Raw genomic sequence first — 13,425 nt, forward strand, 5'->3', positions numbered from 1 at the left:
GCTCCCTGCAAACAGGGAAGACAGACCTTCACCTGACTGCAGACTTGTCAGAAGCGCCATATCTGAATCTGGGTCTGGGCATGTCAGTCCCTCAAAGCGGGAACAGTGTCCCCTGGAGGCTGCTGTGCCTGGAGCCTGTGGCCACTAGGAAAACTCTGCAGTGACCACACAGCCAGGCTGGATCCCTGGAAGAGGACGTTCCTTAGGACTGGCAGACTATGCACCAGCTACTGGGTCCGCTGAGTGTCAGACTCTGGTCTAAGCTGCATTCTGGATGGGTGTCAGTATCCTTGTTTGGCAGGTTGGGGAGCCTGAAGATTTGGAAGTAGTTAGCAAGGTGCCCAAGCTTGCCAGCAAGGAGGTGAGACTACCCACACTGGGAGCCAGGCCTGTGGACTCTCGCGGTTCACAAAGCTTCCACCTGCTAGCCCTGCCTTCTGCAGAAGCATGCACCTGTGTGGGCGATGGGGGTGTAACTAAAAACTGTGGGCCTGTAAAATTCGTATGTTGAAGTCCTAACCTCCAGTACTCTACATTATGGCCTTATTTGGAGATGCAGTATTTAAAGAAGTAATTAAGTTAAAATGAGGTCACTGGGGTGGACCCTCATCTGCTATGACTGACGCCCTTATAAAATGGGGAACCTTGGAGACAGACATGCACACAGGCAGCATGCCGTGGGAGGGCTGGAGTGATGCTGCCATGAGCTAAAGAGCTACCAGAGGCCAAGAGACAGGCCGGGAACAGATCCTTCCCTTGCATGCCCCAGGAGAAGCCAGCCCTGCCAACGCCCTGATCCCAGCCTTCCAGCCTCCGGAAGTGTGAGCTGATACATTTCTGCTGTTTAAGCCCCCAGTGTGTGGGACTTGGTTAGGGCAGTCCCAGGAGACCAGCACAGCACCAAGGACACGTAGTATGCCTGGGGTTTCATTCAACGCCATCCTTCACAGCAATACAAGTACACAGTGAACGCCATTCCCTGCGTGAAATCAACACTGCCAAAGGAATCAATAGAGATCTTTGATTTTTTTTAGAAATCCAGTTAATCACTGTGTTGAGGGGGAAGAGCTCTGTGCAGGATCTTAAACAAGCCTCTTGAGTCTTCTTCTTGGGCCTTTAATATCTTAACATGCATCTCCCTCCACTCCCTGCCAAAAAACCCCGACAGTAACAGGCAATCCCCTGCCCGCTTTCTTTCTGCCTACCAACTAAATTCCCCTAAAGAGTTCATGAGGCACATTAACTTGGGGAGCACGGCCTGGTCACCAGCCAACCTCCACACCCTCCTGAAACAATCCTGACGCTCGCTCGGGCTTGGCAAGTGAAGCTGGACTCTTGGCTGGAGGCAGAGTGATGAGGAGACGGGAGCACCCCTGCGCCCCTCACTCCTGAACTCCCTGAGCTCTTGGTCAGCCTACACTCTGGGGGAGCATTAAGATAAAACGCATGCTAACGTTTTCCTGCTTTGGAAAGGAAACTGCAATAGCAAATGCTGATGTGTGAATCGTACTTTACAGTCTACAGAGATGTGAGCATCTAGGATCACAACTGACTGGCAAAAGTGCCTTTCGTATCTTCCTGAATCAGAGGCAGCTGAGCTTCGAGGTAATTAAGACTCAGACGATCAACTGTGTCTGCTGAGCCGCGGTACCTCCTGAGTTAGAGTTCTCCCAACTTAGCTGATGTCTTAGGGACGTAAAATGATGCTGCTCTAGGTTTGCATCAGGTATACAGATTTAATTTATTCCTATTGCATCTCTTTGATTGTTATTTGGTGATTAATTTTAAAGTGGCATGCACATTTCAAAGAAAACTGCCTGATAACTTACAAAGTCATACTTGATGAGAACCAAAAATACTAGAGACTGAGTATCCCTATTTCAAAAATCCGAAACCTGAAATGCTACAAATTCCAAAACTTTTTGGGCACTGACATAACGCTGAAAGACAATGCTCCGTGGAGCTCATTTCAGATTTTCAGATTAGAGATACTCAACTGGTATCATGCAATTCTTCCAAAATTTAAAAAAAACTGACATCCGAAATACTTTTGGTTCCAAGCATTTGGGATAAATGACGCTCAACCTGAATAGCAAAATCTCACATAAAACAGATACATGCTTGCAAGGTCAAACCACGCAAAAAGGCTTTTCAGCAAGGAAATAACTATAAATAGACCATGTGATATTCCTTAAATCCTTCTTTGGAGAGAAATCCTAAACCCTAATCCTTAACATTAAATTCTTAATGAATTGGTCAATGTTTTCCAGGTCACACAACACAGAGGCAGCACTAGAAGTTTCATGGAGGTTGTTGCTGTTGCTTTGGGGTGGTTAGGGTCAGTGGCAAAACACCAGTGTCCAGGCCTGGCTTGGGGACACTCACCAAAAACTGTCCTGGCTGGGACTGATTCCCGGTTCAGCCAAAAGGACACCTGTGATAAGATCACGGTCATTATGCAGGGAAGGTAGGTCTGGATGACAAAGTAGCCAATCTTCCTTTTCAGGTGGAAGTGAGCTGTCATGATTGTGTATTCGCCTGCAAATAAGCAAATGACTGCACATCAGTCCCCTAGAGTCTCTGCTTGCTGCATCCAGGGAGTTCACCAGGAGCCTCCCTTCCACTCCCCTGTCAGGCTGGACAAGCATTCATTTGTATGATCTGGGTTAAGGAGAGGACACAGGAGGATGCCTGAATTTTTTCTCAGTCATTTTATAAGTCTTACGACCCCTGGTCTCTGAAGAGCCTTTGCTGACGGATGCTCTTCCTGGGGGAAATCAGATTTGTCTGTTTTACTAATCTCCGGTCACAATCTGTGCCTCTCTCCCCCCTACTCGCTCGCCTGCTTCTGCAATTAGGATTTCAGGATTTAGCCTCCCCGGATATAACTCAGGATTTCACAGAGCCCTGCAGAGGGTGGACAGAGTCCTTCTTGTTTCCAGTCTACAGGCTCCAGGGAGGTGAGACGACCATTCCCACCAGCAGCAGGCCCTGTGCTGGCTGCGTCCCAGGTGCAGAGTGAGATGCAGCAGCTCAGGAGGCCCTGGGTCCTGGCAGCTCATCCCTTCTGCCACCTACCAGAGTTGTGTCACCTGTTCTCTGAAATTGGGGGCATTTCCTTGGCGATGCCCCAGTGCCTTCTCTGGATTTGCCTGGCTGTGTGGGAGGCACGAGGAGACCTCCCATTCATTGCTGAGAATGATGCCGTCCTCATGGTGAACTGGTAAGGAGCTGAGGTCGGGGGCTGTGGTCAGGGAGTGTGAGCCCTGCTGGGCCAGTCTTCTTGCTGCCTGGATTTGCCTCTCCCTGGGGAGATGGGAAGTGTTCTTTGAGGGGTGGAGGAAGAGCAATTCAAAAAACTTTGGCTGAATTGTGAGGAGTGGATGGTGTGGCCGGAGAGCTGCGATGCACTGTGAACGTGGGGAGAATAGGCTTGGGGACTCCATCAGCCCAGGCCCCGGTCTGTTACAGTAGTGGTCTGCGGCTGCAGGGACTGCGTGTTGGGACATTAAGAGTCTGACATCACAGTTGCAGTGTTTACTATTGGGATGGAAGCCCACAGCTCAGCAAGGCCCACTGTGGCTGCTTCACTGAGTGTCAACTCAAAACATGTCGTATGTAGGAGATGAAGGAACCATAGCAATCACATGTGGCAAAATCTGCCCTCTAACACAAGAGGAGCCAACAATCTCAGCCGTGCCTGGACAGGCCGGCAATGCCAAGGTGCACTTTTCCCGTAGTCCACAGCAGGTGAGGGAGCAGAGCCGGCTCGAAGACCAGAGAGAGAAATGGGCAAAGAAGAGGCAAAGGGTATGTTGGTAGCAAGGACTGGATCTCTACCAGTGATCCAAGTCTGTGTCTTCTTAGCACTTGAAGAAGTGAAATGGCATTCTGTTTTACAGTAGGGCTTGAAATTACTCTCCTACTTCTAATTCTTTTGCTGGTAGTTCTTTTCATTTTGTTATATTTTTGAGTTGAGGGTAGGAAAATTCGATCGTGTTTGTTTTAAAAGATTGTAGAATGCAAACAGGAGTAGAAATCCCAGTTATTAATATTCAAAGAACTATATGAAACAGTTCCAAACTGGAATATCCTCCCTCAGCATCGCAATTGCTTACACCAAACTCTTGCTACGCTACCTTCCACTGGTTTCCATAAAACCGGCCCATTCCCTCTGCCTTTCCCTTTAGCGTGGTAACCAAACGGTGAAGCCATCCTCCCAGACTCTCATATCCCCCAGGGATGCCCAGTGCGCAGGCCTGTGGGTCAACAGGGTGCTGACTGCCTGTGTGTGCACCCAGAACAGGCTATGCACTCAACGGCCTGTGTGCTCGGCCAGCTGCAAGGATAGCGGTGCTGACAATCAGCCGTGCTGACAGAGCGCTCCCCTGAAAATATCCTCTGGGGCTTAGAGCTCATTCTGCCATCAGGGCTCCCTGCCTCCCTTTAGGCTTTTCTCCAAGGCTGCAGAAGCTTTTTGGAGCTCAAAACCCCCTCCTTTGCTCACGGCACTCTCTGGTGACCTTGACCCCTATGGCTGGGCCTGCCTGCCCTGGAGATATCTGGCCACAGAACTTGCAGGCTCTGGAGATGCAATGTGTCCTGTTCCTTTGGTCTCCCCACCAACTTTTTTTCGGGGAAGCCAGGCTGGGATATTGACCCTGCAGGGCTCAGGCCAGCCCAGGGCACCTGGCATTGAGAGTGTCTGCTTCCTTCGTGTACATTTCAGCTCTTCTTTGTAGGCTGCCTGGTTGTGCTTTCCCAACTTCAACTCCAGGGAAATCTCTGCGCTGTTTAAAGCCGGAGGTGGGGCAGCAGGTAACTGGGGGTATCTGTAGGAAGCTGTCTACCTTTCCTGCCTAGGGGTGTGTTATATAAGCAGGTCCACTGCAACTGCCGGCCACAGCTGGTGCCTCCGTGTGCCGCTGCAGGGAGGGGCGGGCTGGGAGGACTCCCTTGGCCAGCTCTCACACAGCTGTGGCCCAGGGAGAGCACAGCTGTCCAGGACAGGGTGTGCTTGGCTGCTGTGCCACCTCCCACGTGGGCCCTGCAGAGGGGTGCTGGGAGCAGCGAGCTCTCCGGGGGTGTGGTGTCCGGAGTGCACCTGGGAGCCCTCACCTGTGCTGGTGCTGATGTTCTCAGTGCCCACCGTCTGCCCCATCAGGTGGTACTGGTTCAGTCTGGAGCCATCTTCCGCCACCACCACAGACTTGGTGGAGCCGTTGGTCCAGACGTAGACGACTTCAGAATTAGGGTAGGCATCTGTATGAGGAGGGGGCAGAAGTGACATAAACATGAAATCATTCGCAGCCTGGAAAACACAGAAGCTTTTACTAAAGTAGCAAGAGAGAGGATGAGAACGTTTGAAAAGTCAAGGTTCCATGACCTAAAGAATGCATAGGGTGGTTGGACCAGGGCAGATGACACTGCAGTTCAGCTTCTTCCCATGTCTAAAGGCCTGGGTGCCAGGCTGCTGTCTGGCACTTCCTGGTACGTGGTGCTTCTCTGCAGAGCGCACGATGGTGCAGCAGGTGAGAATGTGGGCTCTGAGACCAGACTGCCTGGGTCCCTCCAGCTCTGTGACTTTGTCAGGTCACTTATTCTCTGTGCCTCAGTGCCTTCATCATAGAATGGGATTAAAACAGCAACCATGTCTGAGGGCCCTGGCTATGACTGCATGACCTACATCAAGATTTACAAGCACGGAGTGCCTGAAGCAGCACCCGGCCGCATTCCCTACTCCAAGCCTTCCACTCTCCAGCAGGCACCTGCTGTCCGTGCCATCCTGGGTGTGAAGGTGCTGTGGCAAGCAGGACCTGCACCCCTGGTGTCACACCTGTGAATATGGTACCTTACTTGGCAAAAGACACTATGCACATGGAATTCAGGTTCTGGACCTCAATATCAGAAGATTATATATGATTTTCCCAGGGGGTGCAATCTAATCACTTGCCCCCTTAAAAACAGAGAACTTCCCTAATCAGAGAGATTAGAAGCATGACAAAAGGGCTCCACTCACCACTGCTGGCTTGAGGATGGGGTAAGGGGGGCCATAAGCCAAGGAGAGTGGGCAGCCTCTAGAAGATGTGACTAGGCTGGAATATACGAATCTGGAAGCTTGCAAAGGAGCCCAAAGCTTAGGGCAGTTCTGACAGTCAGGGACCGTAGTAGTCCGTTCTCATGCTGCTATGAAGAAATACCCAAGACTGGGTAATTTATCAAGAAAAGAGGTTGAATGGACTCACAGTTCCACATGGCTGGGGAGGCCTCAGGAAACTTACAATCATGGCAGAAGGCATCTCTTCACAGGGTGGCAGGAGAGAGGAGTGCCAGCAGGGGACATGCCAGACGCTTATAAAACCATCAGATCTCGTGAGACTCACTCACGATCACGAGAACAGCATGGAGGAATTGCCCCCATAATCCAATTACCTCTACTAGTCCCGCCCTTGACATGTAGGGATTATTATAATCCAAGGTGAGATCTGGGTGGGGACACACAGCCAAACCATATCAGGGGCCACCTGAGAACACAAACGTTCATCTACACAGCGTGCAGAGCACAGGAAACACTGCTTCCCTCATCAGCTGATGAGGACCTGACAACTCAGTGCCAAATCTGCTCAAGGATGAAAGGGAAGCAGGGAGGGAAGAGAAGGAGAGATGCAGGGAGGAGGACATAGGGGTCCTCTGGGAGTGGTAGAGGTCTGAGGGTGGAGGTGCCTCCTGCAAAGGCCTGGAGGGAGGCAGACTGAGGACGTGAGACGCGATGGGATTCGTGGAGTGTGGAGGCTGCGGCCCACCCATCACTTTCCTTGGTGGGACTGGGGACGGCATACAGTCATTGATGGCTCCTCCTGGGCTCAAGGCCAAGTGGCATACTAACCCGGGACCAGGGGCACGTGCCTGAGCACTGCCAGCAGGGAGAGCTGTGGGGAGGCCGGCTGGGGCCGAGGCCAGCCTGACCTGAGGCCTCGCTGGGAGCAAATCCCGTGAGCCCCTTTCTCCACGGTTAGGGGGCAGAGCTTGGATGATAATCCTTACCAATGAATCCAATGAAATTATCATTGTAAGGATGAAAGATACCTAGAATCACTGAGTGACATATAACGCATCATCATAATTCACATGATCTTGTTTTTCAAACTACTAGTGACTATTAAATGGCCTATGGATATTGATGATGCCAACAGCATTAATAATGACAGCAGCAAGAGACAGTGTGCTTGCAGTGCGTCAGCTGACATCACCAAGTTCTGCTCTCCTCATCACATTAAGGCTGGGAATAAATGACCTCTCGTGTCCATTTCAGCTCCACTGTTCAGCAACCAACACTAAATTCCTTCTCTGTGTCAGCAGCGTGGCGTTCAATCTTTTTGCGGGGACAAGAGTAAATGAGGCAATCAGGGTTGCAGTGCCAGCATTTGTCTTGATTTAGAGCTCTGGGAAACATAGAGCTCACCCGCCTCTGACCACACATCAGCAGAGCCAGGCAAGACGGTCTGAAACATTTTCACTCGCATCGAACTTGGAAATTCATTACCGATTTCCTCAAGGCTTCTTCCCCTGGGTTGACCCTGCCTGTCCTCTCCTAGCCTTGCGAATCCTGACTGGGAGGTAGCAGTGGCGCAAATTCTCGAGGTCTTTCAGAAACCGTGGGTCTTCTGAATAACTACAAAGGAAGTAAGGCAGTGTGGGCCTGACACTCATTACTAGGGTGGCCTTGAGCAACCTCTTTGAGCTCTCGGCCTCAATTTCCCCATCTGTAGATTGGGCAAAATAATCTCCATCTGCTAGTTCACTAGTTCGTGACAAAGTGGGTATGTGAATGTCGAGTATTTAGCACACACCTGACTCACAATAGGTATGTCATCAACAGCAGCTATAACGGACATAACTGTGTGGGCAATGATTTTTGCTTGGTGTCAAATCTGAAAAGGTCTTTTTACTTTAATTTACTTTCTTATTGTTGGTCCAAAGCAAACTCAGTTTGTCAGTCTCTGGTAAGCTCAGGCAACTGTGTGACTCTGTGTGTTCGCTGCCTATGACAATGCAGATTAGAATGTAACAGGTTCTTAGAATTTTTGGGATTTGAAAATGTACAGGGTTTGAGTTACCTAAACGCATATCTCTAGGCTTCCCATTCTTTCTTTCTTTTTCTTTTCTTTCCTTTTTTTCTCTTTTTTTTTTTTTTTTTGAGACAGTCTCTCTCTGTCGCCCAGGCTGGAGTGCAGTGGCACGATCTTGGCTCACTGCAACCTCTGTCTCCTGGGTTCAAGCGATTCTCCCACCTCAGCCTTCTGAGTAGCTGGGATTACAGGCACAAGCCACCATGCCTGGATCATTTTGTATGTTTTGTAGAGACAGGTTTTGCCATGTTGGCCAGGCTGGTCTTGAAGTCCTGGCCTCAAGCGATACACCCGCCTCGGCCTCCCCTTCTTTGAAAGCCTGGGCGGGAATGAGCAGAGTAACAACAGCACAAGACCTTGTCACAGCACCCCAGTGAGACCATCTGCAGCCTCCTGAGCTGAACAACAGGTCGGCACCTAACACGTCAATTGTAAAACTTTGAAACACACAAATGGATAAAGACATGTTATCTCTGATGGCCTACTGGATACCCAATATCTCTGCTTTAAATTTGACAGTAAAAATGACATCAGTGGGGTTTGGCCACACCCTTTGCCTTGCCCAAGATCAAATGGAAGGTAAGAGGAATAAGCCAATGGGGATGAACAGATAACATGTCTGCCCAGGTACCAATGAAGATACACTCTCATCACTGCGCCACAGTAAGACCTTGCAGAATCACATAGGGTTATGGCCATGACTGGCCTGACGGAGAGAGTCAGAGACCATGCTGTTACTGTTTATGAACTTAATGGGCCCAGATCAGGAAAGAAGAAAAAGAACTGTCGCTCTGCCAGCAGAAAAGACTGTCTGCCTTGCAGACAGCAGTGAGAAGCAAGGCAGGAGGCCAGCAGTGTTTAGGAAGAAATCCCTCATGTAACAATGGCTTACCCCTCCCTCATTCGCCAATTGGCTTTTTCACCTTCAATTCACCAGCTCCTTCCAATTATTTCCAATTTCCTCATGGAAAGCAGTATTTCCCAAGTCATCTGATCTTAAAATCAAGCTGCTGTCTTTGAATTACATCCCTCTTTTCCCCTCTACATCTACTTTTCATATCTGGCCACCACCCTGCTCTCTGCTCCCTCACTTCTAAAGACTTCACGGGAATTCCCAGCTTTTGGTTTCAGCTCCACAAATAGTGATTTTTGCATATTCTTCCTCTGCTTCAACAAACATCACTCACCCTGCCTGCTACCTTTTTTTTTTTAAGTTCCGGGATACATGTGCAGGATGTGCATGTTTGTTACAAAGGTACACGCGTGCCATGGTGGTTTGCTGCATCTATCAACCCATCACCTAGGTATTAAGCCCAGCATTCATTAGCTAATTTTCCTGATGCTTTCCCTCCCCACACTACCCTGCCACAGGCCTCAATGTGTGTTATTCCCCACCCTGTGTCCATCTGTTCTCATTGTTCAGCTCCCACTTATAAGTGAGAACATGCAGTGTTTAATTTTCTGTTCCTGTGTTAGTTTGCTGAGGATGATGGTTTCAGCAAAGGACATGATCTTGTTCCTTTTTATGGCTGCACAGTATTCCATGGTGTATATGTACCACATTTTCCTTATCCAGTCTATCATTGATGGGCATTTGGGTTGATTCCATGTCTTTGCTATTGTGAATAGTGCTGCAGTGAACATATGTATGCATGTATCTTTATAATAGAATGATTTATATTCCTTTGTATATACCCAGTTATGCGATTGCTGGGTCAAATGGTATTTCTAGTTCTAGGTCTTTGAGGAATCACCACACTGTCTTCCACAATGGCTGAACTAGTTTACCTTCCCACCAACAGTGTAAAAGCGTTCCTGTTTCTCCACAGTCTCGCCAGCATCTGTTGTTTCTCGACTTTGTAATAGTCACCATTCTGACTGGTGTGAGATGGTATCTCATCGTGGTTTTAATTTGCATTTCACTAATGATCAGTGATGTTAAGCTTTTTTCATGTTTGTTGGCTGCATGAATGTCTTCTTCTGAGAATTATCTGTTCCTGTCCTTTGCCCACTTTTTAATGGGGTTGTTTTTTCCTTGTAAATTTGTTTAAGTTCCTTGTAGATTCTGGATATTAGACAATTGTCAGATGGAGAGCTTGCAAAAATGTTCTCCCATTCTGTAGGCTGTCTGTTCACACTGATGATCGTGTCTTTTGCTGTGCAGAAGCTATTTAGTTTAATTAGATCCCATTTGTCAATTTTTGCATTTTTTGAAACTGCTTTTGACATTTTTGTCACAAAATCTTTGCCCATGCCTATATCCTGACAAGCATTGCCTAGATTTTCTTCTAGGGTTTTTATAGTTTTGAGTTTTACATTTAAGTCTTTAATCCATCTTGATTTGATTTTTGTATAAGGTGTAAGGGAGGGGTCCACTCTCAATTTTCTGCATATCCTGCCTGCTACTTTGACTCTTTCATAGTTAAGACCCTTCCTGTTTGAGTGGTAATGCTACCCTGTCATTTCCCCAGATAAGGCTTCTCTTCTGTTTCAATACCTTAACAACTGATTGGTGGTCATTTGTGTTTTGTTCTGTTTTCCGTTATACCTCTTTCTATTCCAGTCCTACCAGGTTCAGCTCAAAGCATGGTCCTCATAATAAATATTCCCATCTATGAATTCCAAATGGTTTCAACTGCACAAAGGCATTTAACCCAATTTTCCAAATGTGCCCATAATGAGCTCCTTGGAAACAGACCATGGTTCACGCTTGTGATCCTCACTGCACCTAGCTGAGTGCTGAATGCTTAACACACCTGCTATAGAATGAATGTTTGTGTCTTTCACAAAATTCTTATGTTAAAATCTAATCCTAAATGGGATTGGTCGTAAGAGCCTTTGGGAGGTGATTAGGTCATGAAGGGGGAGACCTCATAAAAGAGGTCTCAGAGAGACCCCCCACTCCTACCACCATGTGAGGGCACATGAGAACATGGCTGTCTGTGAACCAGGAAGCACACTCTGATCAGACATCAAATCTGCTAGCACCTTGGTCTTGAACTTCTCAGCCTGCAGAACTGTGAGAAACACATTCCTGTTATGTATGAGTTACCCAACATTTGGTATTCTGTTATAGCAGCCTGAATGAACACAGATAGAAGTTGGCAGCTGGGCACGGTGGCTAGCACCTGTAATCCCAGCACTCTGGGAGGCTGCGGTGATCACTTGAGGTCAGGAGTTCGAGACCAGCCTGGCCAAGATGGTGAAACCCCGTTTCTACCAAAAAAATACAAAAATTAGCTGGGCATTGTGGCAGGTGCCTGTAATCCCAGCTACTCGGGAGGCTGAGGCAGGAGAATTGCTTGAACCTGGGAGGTGTAGGTTGCAGTGAGCCAAGATCATGCCGCCACACTCCAGCCTGAGCAACAGAGTGAGAATCTGTCTCAAAAAAAAGAAGAAGGAAAGAAAAAGAAATTGGCACCAAGAGTGGGGTGCTGCTGTAACAAATACCTCGAAATATGGAAGTGGCCTTGGGACCAGGTTATGGGTAGAGGCTGGAAGAGATGTGTGCTCGAAGAAGCCTACATTTTCATGAATGGACTGTTTACAGCAACTCTGGTGAGGGCCCAGAAAGAAAAGAGGAGAGTTGTAGAGAAAGTCTCCATTTTCTTTGAGAATATCTAAGCAATCCTGAGCAGAATGTTGGTTGGAATATGGACAGTAAAGGTCATTCCAATGAGGTCTCAGATAAAAAATGAGAAACATGTTACTGGAAGCTGGAGGACAGGTGATCCTCGTTACCAAGTGGCAGAGAGCTTGACTGCACCATGTTCATGTTCTGTTCACAGTTTTTGTGGAAGGTGAAACTGGGAGTAATGAAGTTGAAAATTGGCTGAGGAAATACGCTAAACAAAGTGTTGAAGTGGCCTGTTTCTCTAATAGTTTATTGTAAAATGGGAGAAGAGGGAAATGACTTAAAGATGGAATTGTTAGTTAAGAAGGAAGCAGGCCGGGCATGGTGGCTCACGCCTGTAATCCCAGCACTTTGGGAGGCCTAGGCGGGCGGATCACCTGAGGTCAGGAGTTTGTGACCAGCTTGGCCAATATGGTGAAACCCCTTCTCTACTAAAAATGCAAAAATTAGCCAGGCATAGTGGTGGGCACCTGTAATCTCAGCTACTCGGGAGGCTGAAGCAGGAGAATCGCTTGAACCTGGGAGGTGGAGGTTGCAGTGATCGTGCCATTGCACTCCAGCCAGGGTCACAAGAGTGAAACTCTGTCTCAAAAAACAACAACAACAAAAGACAAAAAAAAAAAAAAAAAAAAAAAAAAAGGAAGGAAGCAGAATTTAAAGATTTGGGAAATGTTCAACCTATCTATTTTGAAAGGAATGAGAAAGCCTGTTTGGGAGAGAATACCAGGGGTGGGGTGTGGCCAAAGGACCATTTAATAAAGACATTCATTAGTCAGCTATCCCAACAGAAGCCAGGAGCTGCTGTGCAAGACAATGGGAGAAGGCAAAGGAGGGATGCTGGTACCTGCAGGACGGAGAGGCGCCCTGCCCTGCCCTGATGTGCACTGCCTTACCTCTTGGGCTCCGCTCCCTGCTCTCCAGCACCACACTCCTCAGCCACCCCAGCAGGGGTTCTTGGGGACCCTGGTGTGGTGAGGGCTGCACTCAACAGAGCAGAGGGGGCACGATGGCCTCCACCTAGATGTCAAAGCACCGGGGTTCCAAGCACAGCCATTAGAACCCCAGTCCCAGAGAGCTGTGGGGCACAGGCACAGGCACAAGCTGCTACAGGGGCAGGGGATCCCCAAAGTCATGCAGCCCAATCCTTGCCTGGCAAAAGTGCTGGGACACAGCTGCTGCCCCAGTGTGACTGGAAGATAGGGACCTCTTTCCCCATGGGTCTGCAGGGCAGAGCGTGGGCCAAGGAGGGCTATTCTCAAGTTTTAAGGTCTGATGGAACTTGTCCTGCTGGGTTCTGGTCTTTCTCTGCACCTCTCCCTCCCCTCTTCCTTCTTACTTCTTCCTTTTGGAATGGGAATGTCTATCCTCTGCCTGCCCCCATTGTATTTGGAAGCATACAACTCGTCTGGTCACAGTTTCACAGCTTGAAAAGAATTCTGCCCAAAGATAAATCGTACTTTGGGTCTCACCCATATCTGGTTTAGATGACATTCAGCTAAGACTTTGGGCTTTAGACTTTTGGATTGAAACCATGTGAGAAGAGCATGAATGTTGGGTGTCCAAGGGAAGAATGTGATAGACTAAATAACTGTGTCCCCCCAAAATTCATATGTTGAAACCCTCAGCTGCAAGATGATGGCATTAGCAGGTGGGGCATTGGGA

General features: G+C 48.4%; 1 protein-coding gene across 4 annotated transcripts in view; it reads right to left on the minus strand.

Moving 5' to 3' along the window:
- The window catches only part of GABRA5 (gamma-aminobutyric acid type A receptor subunit alpha5), an 81,009-nt gene that overhangs the window by 6,663 nt on the left and 60,921 nt on the right, over nucleotides 1-13,425 (minus strand). For all 4 annotated transcript variants that reach the window (XM_050796155.1, XM_050796154.1, XM_050796157.1 and 1 more), the window contains 2 exons: nucleotides 5,119-5,262; nucleotides 2,386-2,538 (listed from right to left, as the gene is read on the minus strand). In XM_050796155.1, coding sequence (XP_050652112.1) covers nucleotides 2,386-2,538; nucleotides 5,119-5,262 — 297 coding nt within the window. The remainder of the gene's footprint in view (nucleotides 1-2,385; nucleotides 2,539-5,118; nucleotides 5,263-13,425) is intronic.

This window comes from Macaca thibetana, chromosome 7, assembly GCF_024542745.1.
Source record: "Macaca thibetana thibetana isolate TM-01 chromosome 7, ASM2454274v1, whole genome shotgun sequence".
NCBI lineage: Eukaryota > Metazoa > Chordata > Mammalia > Primates > Cercopithecidae > Macaca > Macaca thibetana.